Source organism: Tursiops truncatus, chromosome 15 (genome assembly GCF_011762595.2).
Source record: "Tursiops truncatus isolate mTurTru1 chromosome 15, mTurTru1.mat.Y, whole genome shotgun sequence".
NCBI classification, from domain to species: domain Eukaryota; kingdom Metazoa; phylum Chordata; class Mammalia; order Artiodactyla; family Delphinidae; genus Tursiops; species Tursiops truncatus.
In genome coordinates, this window is record NC_047048.1 from 50,744,312 (window position 1) to 50,767,965 (window position 23,654).

At 39.4% G+C, this 23,654-nt stretch overlaps 1 protein-coding gene across 14 annotated transcripts in view; it reads right to left on the minus strand.

Moving 5' to 3' along the window:
- Nucleotides 1-23,654, minus strand: part of PLCB4 (phospholipase C beta 4) — a 422,343-nt gene that overhangs the window by 7,746 nt on the left and 390,943 nt on the right. For 12 of the 14 annotated variants that reach the window (XM_073792668.1, XM_073792669.1, XM_073792671.1 and 9 more), the window contains 6 exons: nucleotides 19,558-19,607; nucleotides 19,341-19,406; nucleotides 10,769-10,884; nucleotides 9,421-9,496; nucleotides 7,493-7,668; nucleotides 4,226-4,327 (listed from right to left, as the gene is read on the minus strand). In XM_073792668.1, the coding sequence (XP_073648769.1) occupies nucleotides 4,226-4,327; nucleotides 7,493-7,668; nucleotides 9,421-9,496; nucleotides 10,769-10,884; nucleotides 19,341-19,406; nucleotides 19,558-19,607 (586 nt within the window). Of the gene's footprint in view, nucleotides 1-4,225; nucleotides 4,328-7,492; nucleotides 7,669-9,420; nucleotides 9,497-10,768; nucleotides 10,885-18,360; nucleotides 18,472-18,552; nucleotides 18,628-19,340; nucleotides 19,407-19,557; nucleotides 19,608-23,654 lie in introns of those variants that run through there. The other 2 variants (XR_012326219.1, XM_073792677.1) reach the window with 2 other exon arrangements.

Genomic DNA, 23,654 nt, shown 5'->3' on the forward strand with positions numbered 1-23,654 from the left:
CCTTTCTCCATATCTTTGCCTACTCTTGTTACTATCAGACATTTCCTTTTCTGTCAATTGCTAGTTTTTTGAAATGGCATCATGCTGTTGTTTTAACTCACATTTCCCCTGATTATTGGTGAGGTGGAGTGTTTGTCATGACTAAATAGACGTATAATTGATTGAATTTCTATAATAGTTATAGGTCTATTCAGGTCTTCTCTTTCTTTTACAGTCAGTTTTGGATATTTTAGTTTTTCTAAGCAATTGTCCATTCCATCTAGGTTTTCAAATTCATTAGTAGTATTGTTTATAGTAGTCTTTGTTTTCAAAAGTATTTACTGTATTTGTAGTTATTTCCCTTTTCATCCCCAATACTACTAATTTGTGGTATCTCTTTCTTCTTTATCATTCTTGCTGGAGGTTCACTGATTTTTTTTTTTTTCAAATAACAAGCTTTCGCTTTTGCTTTTTTCACTTTTTTACTTCCATTGCTTTTTGTTTTCTATTTTAATATTTTTTGCTTCTAAAATTTTGATTTCTTCTCATCTGACATCTTTGGGTTCAGTTTATTTTTCTAATTTTATGTCCTCTTTGAGCATTTTCTTATTAATTTTCATTTCTTTAAAAAAATATATGCATCTAGGCTATAATTTTCACTGTAAATATCACTTTAAGATCTAGTGGCAGGAAAGGAATAAAGACACAGACATAGAGAATGGAGTTGAGGACATGGGGAGGGGGAAGGGTAAGCTGGGACGAAGTGAGAGAGTAGCACTGACGTATATACACTACCAACTGTAAAATAGATAGCTAGTGGGAAGCAGCCGCATAGGACAGGGAGATCAGCTCGGTGCTTTGTGACCACCTAGAGGGGTGGGATAGGGAGGGTGGGAGGGAGACGCAAGAGGGAGGGGATATATGTATACATATAGCTAATTCACTTTGTTATACAGCAGCAACTAACACAACAATGTAAAGCAATTATACTCCAATAAAGATGTTAAAAAAAGATCTACTCTCTTAGCAACTTTCAAGTAATATACAGTGTGAGCTACATTCACCATGCTGAAATTAGATGCCTAAAACTTATTAAACCTATATTTGCAAGTTTGTATCTTTTAATCAATGTCTCCTCATTGACTCCCCTACCGTCACCCCCTGGTAATCACCATGCCACCCTGTTTCTATGAATTTGGCTTTTTTATAGACTCCACAAATATATAGTATTTTTCTCTGTCCGATTTAGTTCACTTAGGATAATGTTCTCAAAGTTCATCCATGTTGTCCCAAATGGCAGGATTTCCTTCTTTTTATGGCTAAATAATATTTCATTGAATAGACATCTCAAATTTTCTTTAACCATTCATCTGTTCATAGACACTTAGGTTGTTTCCATGTCTTGGCTATTGCGAATAATATTGTGATGAACATGGGGACGTAGGCATCTCTTCTAGATAGTGTTTTCATTTCCTTCAGATATATACCCAGAAATGGAATTGCTGGATCATATGGTAGTTCTATTTTTAATTTTTTGAGGAACCTCCTCCATACTGTTCTCCATAGTGGCTGCACCACCAATTTACAATCCCACCAAGAGTACACAAGGGTTCCCTTTTCTCCACATCCTTGCCAACACTTATTATCTCTTGTCTTTTTGATAACTGCCATTCTAACAGATGTGAGGTGATATCTTATTGTGGTTTTGATTTGCATCCCCTGATGATTCATAGTGTTGAGCATCTTTTCATATACTGTTGGCTATTTGCATGTCTTCTTTAGAAATATGTCTATTCGGTCCCCTGCCCACTTTAAAAATCAGATTATTTGTTTTTTGCCATTGATTTGTTGATTTGCTTATATATTTTGGATACTAATCCCTTACCTGATATATGTTTGCAAATATTTTCACGCATTTGGTAGGTTGCCTCTTTATTTTGCTGATTATTTCTCTTCCTGTGTGCTTTAGCTAACTCTGACACATTGATCAACAGAGTTTATGTTGTCATTCAGTTATAAATATCATGTTTTTTATGTTGAAATGTCTTCTTTGACCCAAGAATAGAAGTATTTTTCAGCTTCTGCATGTCTTTCTTAGGTCTCTGATTATAAATTTTTAATTTTATTTCTCAGTAGTTTGATAAGGTGGATACACACAGCATGTGTTTAAAAAGGTAACCATTTGGCATAGAGAAATTATTTTTTAAGAGACCAGCCATTTGTAGATGTTTGAGAGTCACCTAACCACTGGATACTGAGTTATAATAAATAAGTATAATAAGTCAAAATAAGGAAATTAAATAAAAAACTTTCCTGGTTAAGTTATCAGTAACTCATAATTTAAGATAACTTGATCTCAACTGGGTTAAAGTCCATTTTGCAACATAATTGAAAAAGTATGATAAAGAGCTATTTAATAATTAGCACATTTATCATGTTGAATTCCATATTTCAGTTTGGACAGTCTAAAACAGTTTAACGAGGTTTTATCATGGCATGAATATTTTGTGTTTTTCAGCTAAAGTGGACAATGTCATTTCCATGTACACAAGGCCATTAAGCAAAGTTCCTTGTCTGAGAATAACGTCCACAGGGTGGCACTTTGTTAAAATAAACAAGAACCAGATAACTACCCCAAAATGATGGTGTAAATGAGCATTGATTAAATTGAGTAACAATCTCCCTAGAGAGCCACAAATGACACTCCATGTTTACTGGGAAATTTCTTGGCCAAAGTGTTGAAAAGGCAATTCATTTCCAGGTCGAATTACTGTGGAATTCCAAATCCTATTGCTGGCCAGTTAATTCCAAATCATATTTAATCCAACAAAACTTCAGCATAAAAATGCACTGGATGGTATTATGCTTTATATTTTGTCCTATTTCAAGTTTAAGTTTAATTATGGTTAATAAATGAGATGCGTTTTAAAAATCAACCATATTGAAGTAGTTGGACAGCAGTTACTGCTGTGTTCAAGACAAGGAGGAAACATCAGGTATCAACTAAGCGTCCACAAAAGACCGTGTAGACAGTGGAATTGAAACAGGGGTACTTTGCTTGGAGCTGCAAAGTTTCCTAACAGCTCAGCCTATGGTCAACAGCTGAATGACGTAAAGCCCTAAACTTCATGCTCACGTTTTAACCCCCAAAGGTAATCTTCACTTTGCTCTGAATTTTGTTGAGCATAAAACACAGCCTTTGTGTGGGTGGTGAACTCAGCCGGCAGCCACATTCTATCCAAGTCTATTTCTCCAAGAGACGCAATCCTGCTGTGCTTGACCACTGCTGTGTGAACCTAGCTCTCAGTTCTGGAGCAACCAGCATCTGTGTTCTTAGAGGCTTTCGGGGCAGCCATGAGCATCACAGGTGAAGATGCTTTTTGGGACCACTGGGAACCAAGTGCTGCTAACTCCCTCTCTTGGGTACTATGACTACTGATGTCCTCTCAGATCCCCTTTACCAGCTTTGGCTAAAAGGCTTGCACCTGGGATCTTTTCTGGAGGTCACGCAAACCCTCCTCCAACTCTATGTGGCCAATGACTGATTAACATAGAAGTACAAAAGCCAGACACCTGTGGTTCAAAGGGACAGATCATGGTAGAGTTTACAATCTAGAGCTTGGGATCAGGCTGAAGAGGAACTCTAACCGAGACCATATCCTTACTTAGCCCCTGCCCTGGCCCACTCCTGCTTCCTCCTCTCCCCTTAGCTGAAGATCCTTTCCTCAGTAAATCATATGCACACAAATTCCTGTCTTTGTTTCTAGAAACCCATTCTAAGACAAGGATGAACCAGAAAACCTGTGTGTGGGGTGGTGGTGGTTTGAGATGGCGCCTGGTGTCAAGGACAGCACGAGGCCAGTCAAGGGAAGAAGACCATCCTACATGCTGTTATATAGACTTTAAGTCCATTCAGAATGGGCTTAACACCTGAGCAGATGAGATGCTTACAGGATGACCCAATGGGATGTGGGAAGGATATCTTGCCATATTTTATATAATTTTGTTTGTAAATTAGCACACATATATTGAATGTAAATCTGTTTTACTAGTGGTAGTAAACAATCAGAAGATGTTTTACAGCAATAATAATACATCTTCTAGCAGTTATAATAGCACGATTCTCAACCGGAACTCACAGGTTTGTTTATATCTCAAATGTGAGTGTGTGTATACACACAGAAATATTGTCGAGTCTGTGTCTTCAAGTCAATGTTATATTCCGGCAGTGAGCGTTCTGACTCACCTTTCCCGTTCTGCTTTATTCTTGATAGATTTATCTTGGCTGATGGCTTTGCTATTTTCCATAGAAATCTTAGCCTGGTGCGCTCGCATTTCCTTGCTTTCCCTATGTATTAAAAATAAACAAACAGGTGGTGATCATTTTGTAATGTATAGAAATATTGAATCACTATGTTGTGTACTAACATAGGAACTAACATAGTGCTGTAGATCAATTATACTTCAAAAAACAAAAAACGAAAAACAAACCTAACCAAACTCCTAGAAAAAGAGATCAGATTTCTGGTTACCAGAGGCAGGGGTGGGAGGAGGGGGAATTGGAGGAAGGTGGTTAAAAGGTAACAACTTCCAGTTATGAGATTAATAAGTCCTAGGGATATAACGTACAACATGATAAATATAATGAACACTGCTGTACGTTATATATGAAAGTTGTTCAGAGAGTAATCCCTAAGAGTTCCCATCACAAGGAAAACATTTTTTTCTTTTTCTTTTCTTTTATATCTATATGAGATGATGAATGTTCACTAACTTTCTGTGGTAATCGTTTCATGATGTATGTAAAGCCAAAGCACTATGCTGTACACCTGAAACCATACAGTGCTGTATGTCAATTACATCTCAATAAAACTGGAAAGAAGAAAAATAAATCGGGGAGTGGAGAGCTAGTGTTTAGTGGGTATAGAGCTTCAGCTGGGGAAGATGAAAATGTTCTGGAGATGGATGGTGGTGATGGTTGCACAACAGTGTGAATATACTTCATGCCACACATTTTAAAAATGGTTAAATTGTAAATTTCATGTTATGGATATTTAACTCTAATAAAAAAATGAAAACGTAAACAGAAAACACATTCCACATGTAACAACGGGACTAGGTTCAGTTTTTATTTCACTATTGGGCTCATCAAGTTGTTTTGTACTCTGTGGAAAGGAGGGCAGGAGCCCCGATCCACGAGGATGCTTCTCCTGGGGGCAGTGGGTCACTGTGAAGTAACAGTGGTGGGCTGGGAAGAAGCGACATTATGTGTGTCTAAGCTAACCCTAACCACACAATGATCGTATTCAGCTGCCCAGAGTAGGACACTGTCATTAACATGCCATAAGAATTCTGAATAATAAAAGCTACAAATCCTAAATTATATACAAATATCTCAGGCAATCATGTTTACCAACCTATATACAATTAAAAAAAAAGTAAATAGTGAATACAGCATGAGAGTAATCAAAGAATGCACAAGGACAACCACTTATGGTCAGTAAAATACAAGGATATTCCAGCTTTGCCCCATGTTTTTTGGGATCAGATGGCTTGGAAGAGAAAGGATGTTCTAACACTCACAAGTGACCATCCTGTTTTCTGACAGCCCAAGGGAAGGAAGGGGACGAAATGGTTTCAAATAAGCATAGGAAATAGGGGGGAAAAAGGATGTTTACAGGTGACTGATCACTGTGTGTGTGAATACGTGTGTGTACCACAAAAACTCATATCTTTATATTATTGAAGAGTTCATTAAAAGCATACAATTTAGAATACTAAAATGAATATTATTAACAAAGAATCTTCCCTGGAACCTGTGGCAATCTCCTTGAAGCACTGCCTGGAAATGAGGGACCAAGGAGGGAGGTTGTTTAAGTAGAGTTTGTAGTTCAGGGAAAGGGATGGACAAAGCTGAAACAGAGAGTTCTTCAGTCAGAGACCTTAGGGCCACAGGGGCTGGAATATGTATAGAAACTCCTGGGCCCAAGAAAATGGCTCTCAAAATTTTTCATAACTTGTTATTAAATTGATCATCTCTTCTTTCACTCAACAAGCACCTATCTATAACCAAATAATGCTGCTGAATGTTAAGAAGGCAAGATTTTTTAACCGAGAGCGACAGCTGTGATGGTGACAAAGAAACACAACTACAGGATGCTTGAGAAAAAGCTTTGATGCTGCTGTTTTTTTGAAAAATACCCCTGTCATCAATCTATTTTTTAAGGTAAATTAGTATTAAGGTTATGGTTCCTTCAAATGACTTCCTGTGTCATGCAAGAATTCATTTACTTTTTTTTTAGACAATGCCTGCTGTTGTGGGCTAATTTTTTCCCTATATTCAACTTCAAAAGAAAAAAAATTAGAATAGAGTACCTTATTCTTTGAAGTATCTTTGAATAAGGGTGGAAACCTAAAATCTGGTATTGTAGCAATGGTCAAAGGGAGGATAATGAACAGACCTTTCTGTGTACTAAATCAAGAGCATTTCTAAGGGAAAAAAAGACAACTTTTAATCCTATACAAATAAATAGAATACTTGAAAATGGACAGGGTCTGGAAACTTAGCCCACAGGAAACTCAGCATAGTATACCTCATTTAGTTGATTCATGTGAGAATCAGAAACTATGGCAAAAATACTTCATGTTCTTATGGCTGTATATCACTCCAAAATAAAGTTGGAAATCTGAGAATGTGCCTAGATAATTCATGCAGTTAGATTTTAAAAGTTTCTTTTTGATTTGTTTGTAAAATGCTTCTGTTTTCTACTTTTTTGTGTGTATCAACAGACCATAACTGTGGCATACAGTTGGCACTAAGGAAGGCGCAGGCGAGCTGCAACAAAGCTGTGATAAAAAGACATAACTGACCTAGACACTCTTCTGCCCTGGGAAAAAGTCCAGCTCATCATCTTCAGTATGCAATTTGCTGAAATGGGGTGAGACCAAAATAAACAGATACTTTTTGCTATTTCTTGATCAGGCCTGCTTTTCTAGAATTCATAGAAGTCCAGACAGTGGAAACAAGGGTCTTTCCTCAGGTACCTCTGAGTGATCAGAACCAATCCTCTAGGAGCTCAACTGCTTGGTCTTTATCTCCTTCTATGTCTTCTCTTCTAAGAGGCTCCAGATCATTTTTCAAAGGCCACCTCCAGCCTTATCATTCTATGAAGCATCTGGGACCACTTGGAGGCGGTAGAGCCTGTGACACGTTTTAGTATGTATCATATGCTACTTGTAACGTGACTTAATTTGTCATGGGAGTGTGAGATCTTGCCAACGCTTGGAAGCCCTTTGATGGCAGAGGCCATTTCTCATAGTTCCTCTTGCTCACGTCAACCGTACAATAAGATATATGTAAAAGCTCAATGTTGTATGTCAAGTTGATTTTCCTTACTACCTTGACAGGTGCATAGACACACACACACACACACACACACACACACACACACACACACCACAAAACTAGTCTTTTGTAAAAATTGGGAGTGTCTTCTGGAGCTAACTCTCCCACCTGTCATGAGACAGTTTCAACTGCAGGGTCTGCTGCTCGTGGGCGTTGATCAGGAGCTTTCTGAGTAGCTCACACTGCTGGCTGAGGTGCAGATCCCGGATCTCCTGCTCCTCTGCACTGTGAGTGTTGATCATGTCTGACCACTCTTTTGTGTGCTGCGCCACGATCTCCTTGACCTGCGTGGGGAAAAGGGGGTGGTGCCACTTGGAATTCTCACAGGTCAGGTAGGAACTGAAAGCACAGTATTAGCCATGCATTTCAGATCCCTCCCACCAATTTACTTGGTCAATCAGTAGACACACATATAACCTGCAAAAATATGTACTAATCAGTGGGAATCAGGAAGTCATTGCTTATTAAAATAGAGCAATCACTTTGGCTCTAAATACTTAATCATGACTCGTTCTTTCAACTGCCTAACTCGCCCACACTCTGGTTTGTCTGGGCTTTGGGCTCCTTTACCAATTCTATCAGAATTCTCTTCATCACCTTATATTTTTCCAGGTTCACTTCCACAAGGCCACAGATCTGAATAGAGAGCTGTGTTCTCTTATTCCTGGATCATGACTTATTGTGTCATTTGAACAGATGCTGGGGTAGAAAGTCTTCTCCTGCAAAGAGTATCCATGCTCTTCACACTGTGGTTTTACAGCTCATCAATAGCTAGATTCTCTTTCTCCACCTCCTTGAATCTGGCTGACCTGTGACTTACTTTAGCCACAAGACAGTAGCAAATGTGATACAAGCAGAAGCTTGGAAAGTACTTATCCTTTTTCTATGCCTGGAACCCTGAGGCTAACCTGTGGTAAAGCCTGTGCTAGCCTGCTGGAGGATGAGAGGTCATGTAGGAAAAAAACAACCAGCAGTCAGCTACCCACCAGAGAGCTGAGTGAGGCTATCAATCCCAGCTGACTGTTGACACACACATGAGCCCAGCCAAAATCAGTAGAACTGTCCAGTGGAGTATAGCCCAAATTCTAACCCACTGAACTGTGAGCTAATGCACGGTAGCTGTCTTACGCCACTAAATTTCGGCATGGTGTTTCACGCAGCAAAAGCAAATTGATACGGTGGCCAACGTTTCTGCTTTCCTATTTATGCAAAGCATTTAAAAATCATGGCATGTTGCATAGTTGTTAATTCTCACATATTCCAGTTAAGAAGAGAGAAAGAGAGAGTGGGGAACAACTCTTAAAGATACACAGCTTACTGCCTCTATAGACTGCATAGCAGAGTGGACACAAAATACACAGCACCAAAGAGAACTTCGGCTTGGATGCCTGGTTGGCCCAGGTGTGTGGCAGGGTCGCTGGCTGGATGACAGAGCTGCATGTAGACATACGGAGGCTGGCTGGTTTGACCAAAAGCTACAGTTGGAAACTTTCTTTCACAGTTTCTTTTCTTTTATAATTATTATAATTATTTATGTTCTTGATGGCACCTTGGTGCTCAGCTCTCCAAAATGTCCATAATCTTAATTAATGTCCCCTAAACTATTTTCTTGAGTCTTTGGGGGAATCCAAGTAATTAGGCTCATCTCCTAGAATCTCAGCTCTGGATTTTTTCCCATCCCAAACTTCCACAGCAAAGTTAGGACAGAATAAGTATCAAAGAGCTACTGAACCCTCAAGATGGGTGGTTTTCTGTCCTATGATCAATGTTACTTCTATAGGGAATCATATTCTGTATTTTATACACTATTTCCTTTTAGTTGTTTCCCTTGATGCCTCTGAGGCAGACAACATAGATATTGTGAGCATATGTTTACAAATTAAGGAAAAGGTGTTCCATGAAATGGCTCTTCTCCAAGCCAGTGAGCCCAGACCAGCCCCAGGCTACTGTTATTTCTAATTTAAACTGGGTGCAGCTTCTAAAAAATTACACAGTATCTTCCGCAGTTGCTGCTGTAAAAATAGGTATTTTCTTACCTTAGATTTGTGATCTGATGTCAGCGTCTGAATTTTAATTTCTGTTTCTTTCTTCATTTCGAGACAATTACTTCCCCTGAAAATGGAAAACCACAAATGCATGCCAGGCATTAGATATCTTTCCTCTCCCAGGAACCTTTGCTCCAAAGCCTTCCAATGAAGACAATTTGTTCATCAAACATAAGACGCCATGGCTCACTGGGCAGCCTCGGTTCTTCCAGTAATAGATGCACACCTTACAAAATATCTGTATCGTGATTACTCAATTCAACCACTACACAAAGAGACATTTCAGACCTAACAATTATTTCATTGTTAAAGGTTTGTTGTCAGAGTTTCCATTTTGGTTCCTGCTTTTCTTCAAGCTATTTTTTATTTATTCAATAATACACTATTTAGGATGAGAACTGAAAAATAGGACCTCAGCCTTGAAGCGAGTTTTCAATTCTTCCACTTTGGTTGTAAAGCCAGATTTTTGTCTTTGACACATGCCAACAAGGGAGAAAAATAGCATTTCTTGGCAATGCAGGGTAATTTTTGCTTCTTACTCTATTGTGAGTAGGAAATATATACTAGGCAATTGCCCAGCAACTATTACTGCTTATTTCAGTGATTAATTTTTCCTTTTGGAATATCCATATCATTGCTGAAACCAGAATAGGCCCTGAGTTTCTGCCTTCAGCATATATGCTCTGATTTATTATGGCCTAAGTCAGAGTGCTTCATCATATTATTAATAGAGAGTGTCTCTGAGAGGCACATTCTAAACATTCAACTTATCACTTCTCCATGGCTGGCACTGAGTGTGTTTCCCTCCTGCTCTGTTATTCAGTGAGCTTGCAGCATCACAGAAACATTCCCCCAGCTTAATTCTATCAATAGATAAAATCTTTCAAGGTAAATGCAGTGATAGGTTTTATTCAACAGTTTCATCTGTTGGCATAAGCTAAGGATTCTTGTAATATTAAACATCAAAATTGCATTTTTTTCCTTGAGTGTATCAACCTTATTATTTATTACCTAGCAATGCAAAATGATTTCTGGAATTTTTCCAACTGTAATTTGTCCTTCCTTCTCCCCCTCGACCCCCATTCACCTTAAAGGTACCAGGAAAGACACAGTTATTACTTCATTAACCAACAGCTGCAGAACTTGAATAAAGCTCCTCTTTTCCACTTCAGTCACTCCCTTCAGCTGAGTGAGTCGCTTATTTTCCAGGAATCATTGTTAATGATGAAAACACAGTTAAGACTAAGTTCTTCCTTGGCCTAAACAGGCAGTTGAACTGTGGGAAAAGACAAAACATAAAAAGGCAAACAGCCTCCAGAAGGACATAAACAGCATTTACCCCTTCTTCTTCATTGCCTTCTCTAGGATTTTCTCATGAGTTGACTTCTCCTTGTCATACTGCGCCACAATTTTGTCAACTTGTGTGCAATGTAGCTTCTGCATGGTGCTGTGCTCCTGAACGAGAAGAATTTGTAGTGACGAGTTAGACCTGTAGTGTAACTGATAAACTTTATCCCATGTTGGGCTGGCATAATTTTCAACAGCTCTTTCAGAGTCTTGGTTTGAAAATCAAGGAGTAACTGAGTCTGGGAGCTGGAAAGACTTCCAATCTCCCACCCGACCCAAGAGTTTCTTGTATTCCCATAAGGTCTCTCCAACAAGTGGGTTTCCAGTCTCAGTCCATTGAACATGCCCACCTCAAAAGGCAGCCCTGCCCACTGCTGGGCAACACCAATCATCCCAAAGTTCTTTCTTCTGCACATAGATGTCTCCATAGAACTGCCACCCATCAATCTTTGTTTTGCTGAGTCATCTAATGAGTCCACTGCCCCTTCTACAACCTAGTCCCAAAAACCCAAGTTCAGCTACCATATTTATTCTCTTTTACATGCTGAATATAACTATTCATTATGTGGCATGGCTTCTAAACACCGGACACTTTTTGGAAGGTCTTGAATACCATCATTACACAGTGAGAACCTCCACTGTGGTTGTCAATATCAGCTCATTTTGAATCCCCATCAATTGATATTTTTGCCAGCTTCCTAATCTAGATGCACTCACAAGGATGACAGAATGTTGAGGAACCCTGGCCTTCAGCTTTACAGATAGTTAAAATATTTCTCCACATGCTTCCTTCAATCACTGAAAATGGGGCTGCAATGCTTTGAAAATAAGTATTTCTTTATAAACATTATTTCTTCCTGATAATTTGGTCACAGCCAGGGACTTAACTGAAATCAGATTTCTTTAGCTGATCAGCCCCTAATCATAGAGGAAAACAGTTCAATCAGTAATATCCACTCTAAGATGATGCTTGATGTTATATCCTAGTCTTACTCTTGAGAAACTTAGAGAAATGAGATGATACTAAAGTCTGGAATAGATAGACTTTGCTCAGGTTATATAACTACCCTCATGGTCATGTTTCCTTTTGCTTATTTTTTTAAGTGAGTAACAAAAGTGAGTGACTTAATTATTTAAAATTAATTTTCTTCCTAAGGTAGGCTCACCTTTAACCTAATTCATGGATATCTTAAAAGATTTCATAAAATATAAATGGGGGAGGGATTTTGAACTTTCCCAAGATTTTCTTAATTTCCCAATACTGTTAGCAGGTTAACACAGGACTTGATTTACAGTTCATTTATATATAAATTCTTCAGAAATGCATTGGTGCATATGGTCTCAGCATTCCTGTCCAGTGAATAAATGCCTCTGGGAGAAGGCATGGAGGAAGGTGGTGCTAGGCAGGAAGGTTCTAGGAATAGGACCTGATAACAGGGACAATGAGTGCTCCGAGGTGATGTTACCTTCCTCTGGATTTGGGGTTAGGGAATTATAGGTAACAATGTCCTGCTTAATTTGTGGTAACCTGGAACACCTCATAAATCCAGTCTTGTTACCAATATCTGTGCCCTTTTGTGTTATAAACTAGGGGTTCTGCATTGGGTTAAGGACATGGACAGTCTCAGGTCTTAGGACAAGCCACTTACCCTCTCAGTCTGTTCATCTTTATAATTGGGAGAGTGATACCTTCTTCAATCTTTATAATTGGGAGATTGTTGCCTACTTCATAGGGTTGTTAGGATTAAATATAAGAGAAATCATATTTCAAATGCCTGTTATACCTTATTCGAAATACAATTACATACAAACCTACTTATATTATTCAGTACTCATGAAAACATGCAGAGAGTGACCTGGGAGAAGGGAGAATAGCCTGAGAAGTTAAATCAATAAACTTTTCCTCCAAGCTTAACCTACTGCCACAGGAATAGATTGACACGTTGATGTATCCTTATTTAAATGGATTTAGCTACTCTTGCTTTGTCATGGGGAAAAAAACCCACTAAATCACCCTACTACTAGCCTTCCTTCTAAGATTTAGTAATCATCATGCCTGTCTGGCACATGCATTAATTTTCCTGGGCAAATAAGGGGCTCTATGCAAGTCTAGAATAAAACATTTCAGAGGTGCCACATTCCTATGTCTCTTGCAAATATCATTGAAAGGAGGGTGGAGAAGATTGTTTCTTTAAATATTCTAGTGCAGCACAAGAAAAGGAAAAAAAAAGAGGCTCTGAGGATTGGAAGTAAGCTGACATAGACTATTGCTTAAGGAAGTATTCTGGTGAACCTTAATTAACCCAATTAAGATATGAGGAATGAGGGTGTTTGTACCATAAAGGCATTCATGATGGCTTCAAGTATATAAGATATGCTCTACAAGGGCAGGGAAAACCTCTTTTTTTCACCACTACACGGCCCAATGCTTGGTACAAAGTAGATTCAGTAAATATTTGTTGCATGAATTAAAAAAATTAGCATGGAAAAGCAGTAAGAGGACTTGGATTCTGGTCCCAGCTCATCCTAGTGGCCTTGTGTAACAAACATAAATCTTTCCAGGCTTCAATTTCTTTATTAGAAAACTGAACAGGACCTTGTTTGCCCAACCTAATTCATGGTTATGAGCTGCAAGTCACCTAATGTATATAGAGTTTTTAAAAATTAGAAGCATATTGAATTAAAATGATTACAAGAATACACATAACAAGAAAGCTCACCTTGAAAAATTATCTCTTGTGTTTCTCTCTGTGCTCAAAACTATCCCTGCGTGGTAGGTAGCAGGTATTGAAGTTTTGGGATAATCTGGTTCCCAGACAACACTTCCCCTTTCACAAAGAAATGGGGACCTAATTACTGATCATCACGTGCTGGGCGTGGCGGTGGGCTCAAGCTTCAGCTTCCTGTTGTACAAACTAGAGGAGCCAGGAAATTATCTCTAAGCCTATTTATACTAAAAACAAAAAACAAAAAAAAAAAACTATCATTGATTTTATTCTTTTGGTCCTTAACTGAGTCATGAGACCCTATGGAAGAGATAAGTCCTTTTTCATTCTTTCAGGTCAAGAGTACCAAAATTAAATATGTTGACTTAAAAGTCTATCTTAATTGGAACATTTTGGGGAAATTAATGTATGGCTTTTAACAGGATTTGTATATGTTTCTATCAAAGTTAAGAGTACCTGCTCTATATATGTATATGTATAATTGATTCACTTTGCTGTACACCTGAAACTAACACAACATTGTAAATCAACTATACTCCAACAACAACAAAAAAAAGAACTGTCTACCACCATCAACTCCTAAAGGAAAAAAAAATCAATAGTAACCTCAAAAGCTACGGTATATCTATTTGCTCAGTGGAAAAAAAAAAAACAGTAAGAGTAAATTCAGCTTCTTCTGGGAAAAACTGCTGCTGCAATTCATTCTTGTGGCTGATGTGACTCTGGGCATAAATTCTCATGCCACAGATGATACTGAAACATCTGAGTAAATCGCGTTTGCTCAGCACGCACCTCTGAGATTACCAATAAGCTGCCTTTGTGGGTGGTTGCTGTGTCTCTGCCCATTTCTACTTCACGACAGAGTTGTAGGTCTGTTACTGACTTCTTACCACGAATTACATTTGATGAGTTTAACAGTAGTCTTGGTGTTTATTATCAGCAAAACTGCTTGCATAGCAAAGAGCATATTTTCCATTAGCGGCTTTACTGAAATGCCAAATTTTAGTCAGATTCTCAGGCATTTTATTTGACTCATCTAGTGATGATGCTGCAAACTGGTGGTCCAAGGGATGCATTCAGTTTTTGTTATTGCTTTTTTTTTGCCTACATGGTGTTTCAGAAAAAGACTGAATTAGTGGCCATAGTTAGGTAGCACTGTAACTGTTAGAAAGGGTTATATAAATATTGTTTCACAGAAAGGCTGGGGTAGTTAATCCTTACTATTGCTTGACAACAGGGCAAAACCCATTTTTCAGGGAGCCCTGTTCTGTATCTTACAGGCCTTTAGTGGGGTTTTCACTGAGGAACAGTAAAGAGTGCTAAATAATATTCCTAAAGAAACAGTTTTCAAAATTTAGTGTGCATAGGAGAGGAGCTTATTTAAAATATATTTCCTAGATTTCTCCTTGGAGATGATAACAAAGTCTCCAGTGGGCACAAGAATATGCAGTTCTATGAAGCCTCCAGTTCTTGGCCCAAGGATCATGTGTTGAAAAAGCAGTCCCAAAGGATGCCAAGATATCTGTGCCCTGTAGACTCATGACTGCTCTTAAAAACCTTTCACTAAGACCATCAAGATGTGTGGAAATAAAAACTAATGTGGGAAAACTCAGAGGCAACCCAATACAGTGATGAAGAGCTTGAGTTCTGGAGTCCGATAGAATTTGGTCCAAAGCTTGGCTCCACCATTTAAAAGCTAGGTGATTTAGTCAAGCTGTGTTTCTTTTAAGTGTAAATTATCTCATCTGGCAAATGGTTGGTAGACTGTTTGCAAAAAGGGCCACAATGATTTCTCTTTCTGTATCCAATCCCCTTCGCAACCTGACTTTGTGGTTCCTCCTGCCAAGAAGTAGAGTCCTCATCCCTTGAACCTGGGACAGCCTTGTGACCTGCTGTAGCCAAGAGATGGAGATGGAAGTGATGCTGTGCCAGTTCTGAGCTGAGGCTTGGTCTCTTGGGACCCCTACCATGTGAACAAGCCTGGACTACTGCTGAAGATGAGAGATCACAGAAAGCAGAGGCCTTCCAAAGTCAGCCAGCCCCCCACATCTGCCCACCATCTGCCAAACTGGTAGTGACAGCAGATGTACAAGTGAACCCAGATGAGACCAGGAACATCATCCAGCTGAGCTACAAAATTGTGGGCTAAATAAACAGTGGCTGTTTTTAGTCACTACATTTGGGGATAGTTTGTTACTCAGCAAAAGCTAACTGATACAAGTTAATATAATTATAATACTCCTTTATATAATTGTTATAAGAATACCAAATAATAAATGCTTATGTATATATTAGCTAGTTTTACCTTTTGAAAAGTATTGACAGATAGAAAAACTAGTGTTAGGATAAATAAGATCAAATGGGATCAGGCACTAAGTGGGTCCGGTGGTAATAGATTCACCACATCCTCTCACCTCCTTCACCAGTGTTTCTTTTTTTCAGCTTTAAAGACAAGTGCATTAGTTGAGTAGACCTCAGTATATATTGGGCAAGTAAATATTCCAATATACCCTTAATCTTAAAAGTTGGCTCAGATGAGACAGTGGAAAGGATTAGGGAAGTACTATAGACTGAAAAGTTACAGAAACTTTATAGAGAGAAAGGTCTAACTGTTTGAAAATAATTATTTGCAAAGCCTTTGGACAGTTCAAATAGATGAAAAGTACTTTAATTATAACCAGCATGAATGAGTTATATTGCTCTAGTCACTTCTCTGAATTTCATTTTATTCATGTCTAAAATGTGGATAGTACCATTTGGGTTTCAGGGATATTGTGAGAATTTAAGAATGTATATACAATGTGTAACACAAAAGTGACATTAAATAAATGTCAGCCTTATTAGTAGTGGTAGTTCTATATTAAAAGATTATGGAATTCAGAGTTCATAAATTATACTGCCAAAGCAGGTTGAATAGAAAAGTGGGCCCCCTGTGTATTTAATGTGGGAGAAGGAATTCATCATAAGCTTATAATCATACATTTGTTACTTTAACTTCTGAAGTACATGAGGATATGGAAAACAAGCCATGAAATGCATTTGCCTGCTAAGAAATGCTTTCAAAAAGCATTCTGAAAAGCAACAGGCAAGCACTGTATATTTTACTGTGCAATTTGGCTCTGTTACTTGACTGAAGGCATTTTGAAAGCTTCCTCCAAAAAAATGTACACTAAAGCTGTTACGAAAGTCCACACAAATTTAGATGGTAGGATTTAGGGAGATTTAAAATCTCCTTTTAAGTTTTGGTTCTATTAGAATGTGGGGCTCCAAGAAGCTTGAAGTTGTTTCTGCAAATGAAGGCAACTTGGATTCTATTCTGCCATATAGGATTTATTTGTTACCAAATACTAATATTTCCTCACCAATAAGTGTGAAGAAAATGGAAGGAATAAAGTTCAGTGCCATCAGAGGGGAAGAGCTATCAAAGCTACCTCTAAATTCTCTCATGCAAAAATAATTTTTCACTTGCTATTGACTGAATATTTGTATCCCTCCCCACTCTGAATTCATATGTGGAAGCCCTAATCCCCAGTGTGTTTGGAGGGGCTGCCTTTGAGAAGTGGTGAGGTCATGAGGGTGGAGCTTTCATGAATGGGATTAGTGCCCTTATAAGAAAATACAGGAAAGAGATGAAAGCTCTCCACACCATGTAAGGAGCAGTAAGAAGGAGGCTGTCTGTAAACCAGGAAGGGGCCCCTCATCAGACACTGAATCTGGTGCACCCTGACCTTGGACTTCCAGCCTCCAGTACTGTAAGAAAGAAACTGTTGTTTAAGCCACCTGGTCTATGGTAATCTGTCATAGCAGCCCAAACTGACTAAGACACCATCTTTGCCACTTTTCCGATTAAGCAGATAGGCCTGTTAATAGAACTGAGACAGTCTGAACTCGAAGCTTTAGATAGGGAACCAGCAGACAATTCTGCTCAGTGTTATATAGGTTAAGTTCTAAAGAACCAAGGAGCAACCTTCCTCAGCAGCTGTCCGGGTAACCAGTATATTGACACTGTCCAAACTAGATGGAGATTTACATACTGTCCCACGTGCTGCCACTGCCTTTGACGCAATGTGGGAACTTGTTTACTTACTGAAGCATCCAATATCCTTCACAGAATAATGCAATAAGAGTATGGGTTCCAGACTCAAGACAATTTGGGTTCAAATACTGGCTCTACTACCCTCTAATGCTGGGGCATTAGTTACATGGCTTCACCTCCCTGATCTTAACTTCCACATGTGCACAATGGGGACTTAGAATTTATCTTATAGGGTAGAGAGTATAAGATGAGGTAATAAATATAAAGTGCTGAGCACAGCATCTGGAAAATACTTCACATACAAAAATCCTAGATGGTATATTATTCTTATTATTATCAGACATGGTATATTTCCTGGTCATGCCTCAAGGAAATATTAAATGAGACTCAGGCAAAATGTTTAAATTTCCAATCAGTCCAAAGGCCATTGAGATGCCTGCCTCAATAACAGAGATCCAACTTAAACAGAAGGAAAATCTGGTGGATGACGCCTTGCCATATGGTTACCAACTCCATTCCTAATAACCAAAGTCATTGAAAGTGCATTTGCATTTCCTTTTCTCTCCCTTTTCTGTTCCCTTTCCATATTCCAGCTTGCTGCCAATGACCAATAAAATGGAAATCCCTACTTGAGCTCTGTCTCCACACTTATAAACATCTGTGGCGGGTTTCCCACGTGGGCAATGAAAGGAATTCCACTGAATAGAATTGAAATTTGAGCAGTCTTTGAAGTGACCGCTATATCAGCAAATCCATGAAGCCAATAATACAGGGACTGTTACTAGGCCAAGATTAGGCCAAATTTCTCAAAGGAGCACAAACCATTAAAGAGATGACAGAGTTCCAGGCTGCACTCTTTGCATCTTCGTATTTGAAGTGACTCAGAGGTTCATCACTCAAGTCCAGCTCTGCAGGCTGTGCCTTGGTTTGAGGCTGGGGTCAGGGTATAAAGAAGTGGGATGGCAACATGAGCTTAAAAGAATTCAGAAGTCCTTTCAAGTTAAGAAATTAAAATTTCTCTTGCTCTCCTTACCCGTAATGGAAGAGGACATATTTACCCTTCCAGCAGCAGCAGCTGTTGTGATACATCTTAGGAAGGAAAAAGATATCACGTTTGTCTCTTTTCCCGGTGAGGGAAGACTTGAAAGCAGGATGGCGTCTGGGTGCTGTGAAGTTTTTCAACCTACGTGAGAATTCCTGCTATTCTCTTAAATTTGTAGCTAACTTAGAATTTCTCATGTTCACTGTCCAAAGACCTCTTCTTATGGGTAAGTAGGAACAACAACTATATTCCATAAGTAGGCCAGCAAGCAGAGTTTACATAATGGGGGGGAAGGTGAGACAAACTCTTTCTCTAGGTGGCTTGGGTGAGAAGTTTGGAGCTGGCCAGCATCTCCCCTGACACACCGTGTATGGCAAACTATTTGCCAGTGACTAAGGGAATTTCGGTACCCAGAGACTAAGACTATGCGCTGGTTTTCAATAGTCAGGTGACAGCCCACTCGTTTAGATAAAGTCAAATTATGAAACAATTGTGAAATGGGTGAAGCTTTGTTATGCTTTTGAAATAAATGTTAGAAACACAGATCACAAATCAGTGACAACCAATCCCAAATGGATTCTATTTTTAAATTTCATTTCTAAGCAGTTAAAATGAAGGTCCTTCTGCCCAGTTGGCTGGTATCAGTTTCTAAGTAGTGTTTTTGGCTGTGAGGTTTCATCAGAGAGATGAAAGGAAAAAACACACAAACAAGCAAACAAAACTACACACACATATTGCTTGCCCACACAAAACACTGTACCTTTGCATGTTTCTTCTTTAAAGAATTGAGCTCCTTCTGTTGTTTCTTTAAATGCTTCAAGTAAGCCTGTGGGGGGGGGGGGGGGAAGAAAGACAGGATCCCAAATAAGTTTGTGTAGTACTACCACAATGATTACAGTTGGTGAGAAACAAAAATAAGTCAGTTTCACCAACAGGCAGAACACAAGAGTGCTGGCAAAATGACGGAGTAATTTTACCTTCATCTGCTTTAAATCTTCTATCCTCACTTGAGGGATCAGTTCAATACCTGAAACAAAAAGTCACTGTGTATATTAAAAATGAGAGAGAATAAGTGATCATATCAAATTCACAGTTTTGAAATCGCATCTAAAGATGCTGACGCAGCTTTCCATGTAATGTTATGGATATAAACATCTTAGTTTCTTATTACAGAGCAATTAATTAGACACTTACCTGAAACGTTTATTGTTTTAGGTCAGGTTCCCTACTATCAGAGCCTGAAAAGGGAATTTGTGTACACACGATTTATCAAGGGAAGGCTCTCAGGAGAAACCCCTTAGAGGGTGGGAGAGAAGCAGGATAGGGCAGAGGAAGAAGCTTGAGTGTCTTTCTAGCTGAAATCCAGCCTAGGTCTGATCCTACAGAAAATTCTTTAGCATAAACGGCCCTCTGGTGTTGTTCTAGTTTGAGGTAAGGAAACTGGGCTTTTGTAACCCCATATCACTCAGCTAAGGGTGTCAGAGATTTTACAGAATCTTCCTTTTCGAGGCAAGAGAACTCGCATGGTCTGAGGGCAACTCTAGGGAGAAAAGTGCAGCTGTGATTTGCAGTCAGCCAGTATTCCCAGACACCGGGGGTTGCGACACCAACCCCATAGAGGAGATCAGACCAGGCACAGCAGCATCTATTACAGTTACCTTTATCTTTGTATTTGAAGGCTCATCCTATCAGTCCACTAACTACCAACTCTATTCCCAGCGTAACCATCATCAAAGAACAAAACATTTTTTCAGCCGCTTTCTATAACTGAATTTAATTTTAGCATTTAAGTTATACACTACTGAGTCCAAAAATGCCTTTAACAGACAGAAAAATAATGAAAATAATGAAATCAAACCATCGTAGAACAGGACGCTGTCATGAGGACCTAGATTAATATACTAAGTCATCCTGTTACTGGAGTGATGCTAAGCCAGGTGTTGTCATGACAACCACATTTGTAGGCGAATCCCAAAACATGTTCTGTTTGACTGCAGATTTTCATCTTAGGCAAACAAGACGAATGTGCACTCTGTACTATAATTGATTTCCGTTAGAATCCCAAAGGCTAGGTATGAAATATTCAAGAAAGATAGGTGTCAAGTTCTAGGTTCTTGTTTTTCAGCTGTACTCATTTTAAGAAGATGTGCACATCCAGTGTGAGCGTGGTAAGGACAGAAAAAAGGAGAGTCATGGCGGGGAGAAATCAGTCTTCTGATCTATAACATTTTGTGATAGGGGTGTCAAGGGATCATGGGGCTACTCTCTAATCTCTTAGGTCTGACATCACAAGCTAATTCCCTGCTTTACTGCAGGGCAGAGGAGTCTATCCTGGCATCACTAAGAGCTCCCTACCTTTGGGTCTCTTTTCTCTCTTCTATAAAATGAACACACAGAATTGGGGGGCATGCAAGGTCCTCTGGAGATCTAACAAATACTAAGAGTTTGACCTAGTCTGATGAGACTCTTTTTTGGTGTTTGTTCAATGAAATCTTGATTAACAGGACCCTGTGAAAACATAAACCTTTGGTCTTTTTTGGAGAAAGACACATTATAAAAGTGTTAGTTCCTGTGAATGATTTAGTTAGTTAGGAAAAAAACACACTCTACAGAACAGGAACTGGTACATGCTTGGTTTCATCTATATGTCCAAAGCAGCTTGTCTAATAGGACTTCCAACAGGAGTGGATATGTTCCATCTGTGAGCTGCCCAGTGGATGGCCATGAGTTCCTCGTGGCTCTTGAGCACCTGAAATGTGGCCAGTGTACCTGAGGAACTCAAGTTTTGATTTTTAAGCCCAAAGAGCCACATGTGGCCAGTGGTTTCTATATTGGATAGTGTAGGTCTCCAGGCTTCTGGTGTGAAAGTAGGGGTGAATTTCTACAATTTGGGCCCCAAAGATTTTGACTAGTTGGAGGTTCAGTATATATATTTTTTGTTTTTATCAACGCAGCTCATTAAAAATGACTTGTTTTCTCTCAAACCGTAATTTGGAAATCAACTAGTTGAGTTTCCTTAATGCTTTATCCTTAAAATTAAAGAGAAAATCAAGCATCATTGGTGCAGTTATTGCTATTTGGCTGTGTGTCTAAGAGAAATCATGTAGAACTTCAGGACACCTCACCTTCACAGATGTTCACAGCAAATTCTGTCGGGCTCCACCCTGACAGCTTCCTTTTCACCCTGAAACTTCTCTTCTTGGCTCAGACAGGACACCTTTTATGCAGGACACCTTTTATCCCTCTTTATGCAGCAGGATCATTTTCTTTCTCTTGATTCAGCTCTTCCTCAGAGGCTGTTTCACTATATACCTCTCTCTTGCATTTTCCTTCTCTTTCTCTTCACTGGTTCCTACCAACATGCTACTGTTCTCCACAACAACCATTTTATATCTTAAATCATCAATTTTTCTAACCTGGTTTCCATTCTCATCACCCAGGCATCCCTGATCCAACAGTAATTATGCAGTCTTAACTTCTCTGGACTGTCTACAATACCTTCCAAAACTCATTCTTCTTATAACATATATCTCTCTCTGTTTTTCTTTGTTTTCATTCCTGCTATCTTTCTAAGCATTCTCACATTCACTCTCTCTCTTTCTCTCCCTCCTACCTCCTCTTTACCTACCACAGCTCTGCTGTTGCATGTTTCCACCCAGATGTACCACTGGCAGCTTGAACCTGATGATGTCCAGGACCAGAATCATCTTACTCGAAGCTTTTCTTCCTCTTGAGTTCTCTACTTCACTCAACGGCACCATCTCTCTCTGTGACCTGACCTTGAAGTCGCTGAGTTACCTCCTAAGTCCCATATCCAAGCCACCAATTGATTTCCATCCTTCTTTTCCCTCTGAGTACTTCCAGCCTAATTCAGGCCCTCCTGGCCATTAGTATGGCTCATTCGTTCATCAGCCATTTACTTCTTAAGAGAAGAGACTTTAGATCTTTACTAGGCATCGTTCCAGGGACACACTGAATGACAGAGGGGTGGTCTTGTCAGCAATAACTGCTTTCTCTGGTTGTTATCATGTCATATAAATATAATGTGAATAAATATATAATATAAATATAAGGTGATAAGCGTTATAGTAGAGGCACAAATACTCTAATTCTTCACTTGCCCTTAGCATCCATTCCTTCCTTTTAAAGAATATTTCTGCCAAGACTGTATTAATCTTCTTAAAAAAATCGTCTCATGTCATTTCCCATTCTCAGGTGGTCCCAGATCCTTTCCAGACCAGGACTGGCCCTGCCCCCTTTCCTACCCCTGGCTGCTTCCTATGTGGCTTCCTCCTGGGCTCCTCCACCTTCTCTTCCTGTTCACGTCAGACCTTCATTTCAAGGCCCAGCTCAGTTAGGACATCATCCTTAAGTCTCCTCTGAGCGCCAGCTGGAAGGGGCCCTCTCCCTCTTGTTTCTGAGAGGTCAGCGCTCACAAACACTGCCTGGTCGAGGGGTGGAAGCCTGTCCCATCTTACCCCTCCGGCCATGTGAGGTCCCTGAAGGTGCAAAGGCATTTCTCATAGAACCGAGTACTGCCACTTAGAGGAGGCTCCCAAGTCCCCTGAACAAAAGGCCAAAATGAAAGTGTGTTGACCCTCTTCCTCAGGGCATCTGCGGAGGGGACGAGGGAAAGGGAGAGCTTTCTTCCAATGGCTCCTTCCTGTGTAATCTCATTTGGAACCAGGAGTGAAACAGTTCAAAACACAAACATGGTCCCTTCTAGAACTAGGATCACTTCTGTCCTCTGAAAGCTAGTCACACTGCTTTTGCAGGCCACTTAACTCACTATAATTACTAATGTCTTTATGTGCTGGTGGGCATGACACAAGAACTTTAACTAAACAAAAACTCTTCCATTTTCCACTCTCTATCTCTGTCTGGGTGGCTGATGTTAAGAACGACCAGTGCTGGACGGAACGCCCAAATCCTGCATCATTACCTTGTTCCACATTCTTTCCAGGGAGAAACAGACAAGTTGCAAAGTACAACTGGGGCTACTTTCGTGCCGTCTCATTCTCTAATTTGTTTCACAAAGCTCAGTGCACACTTAGTTTCCTGCTAAATTACAATG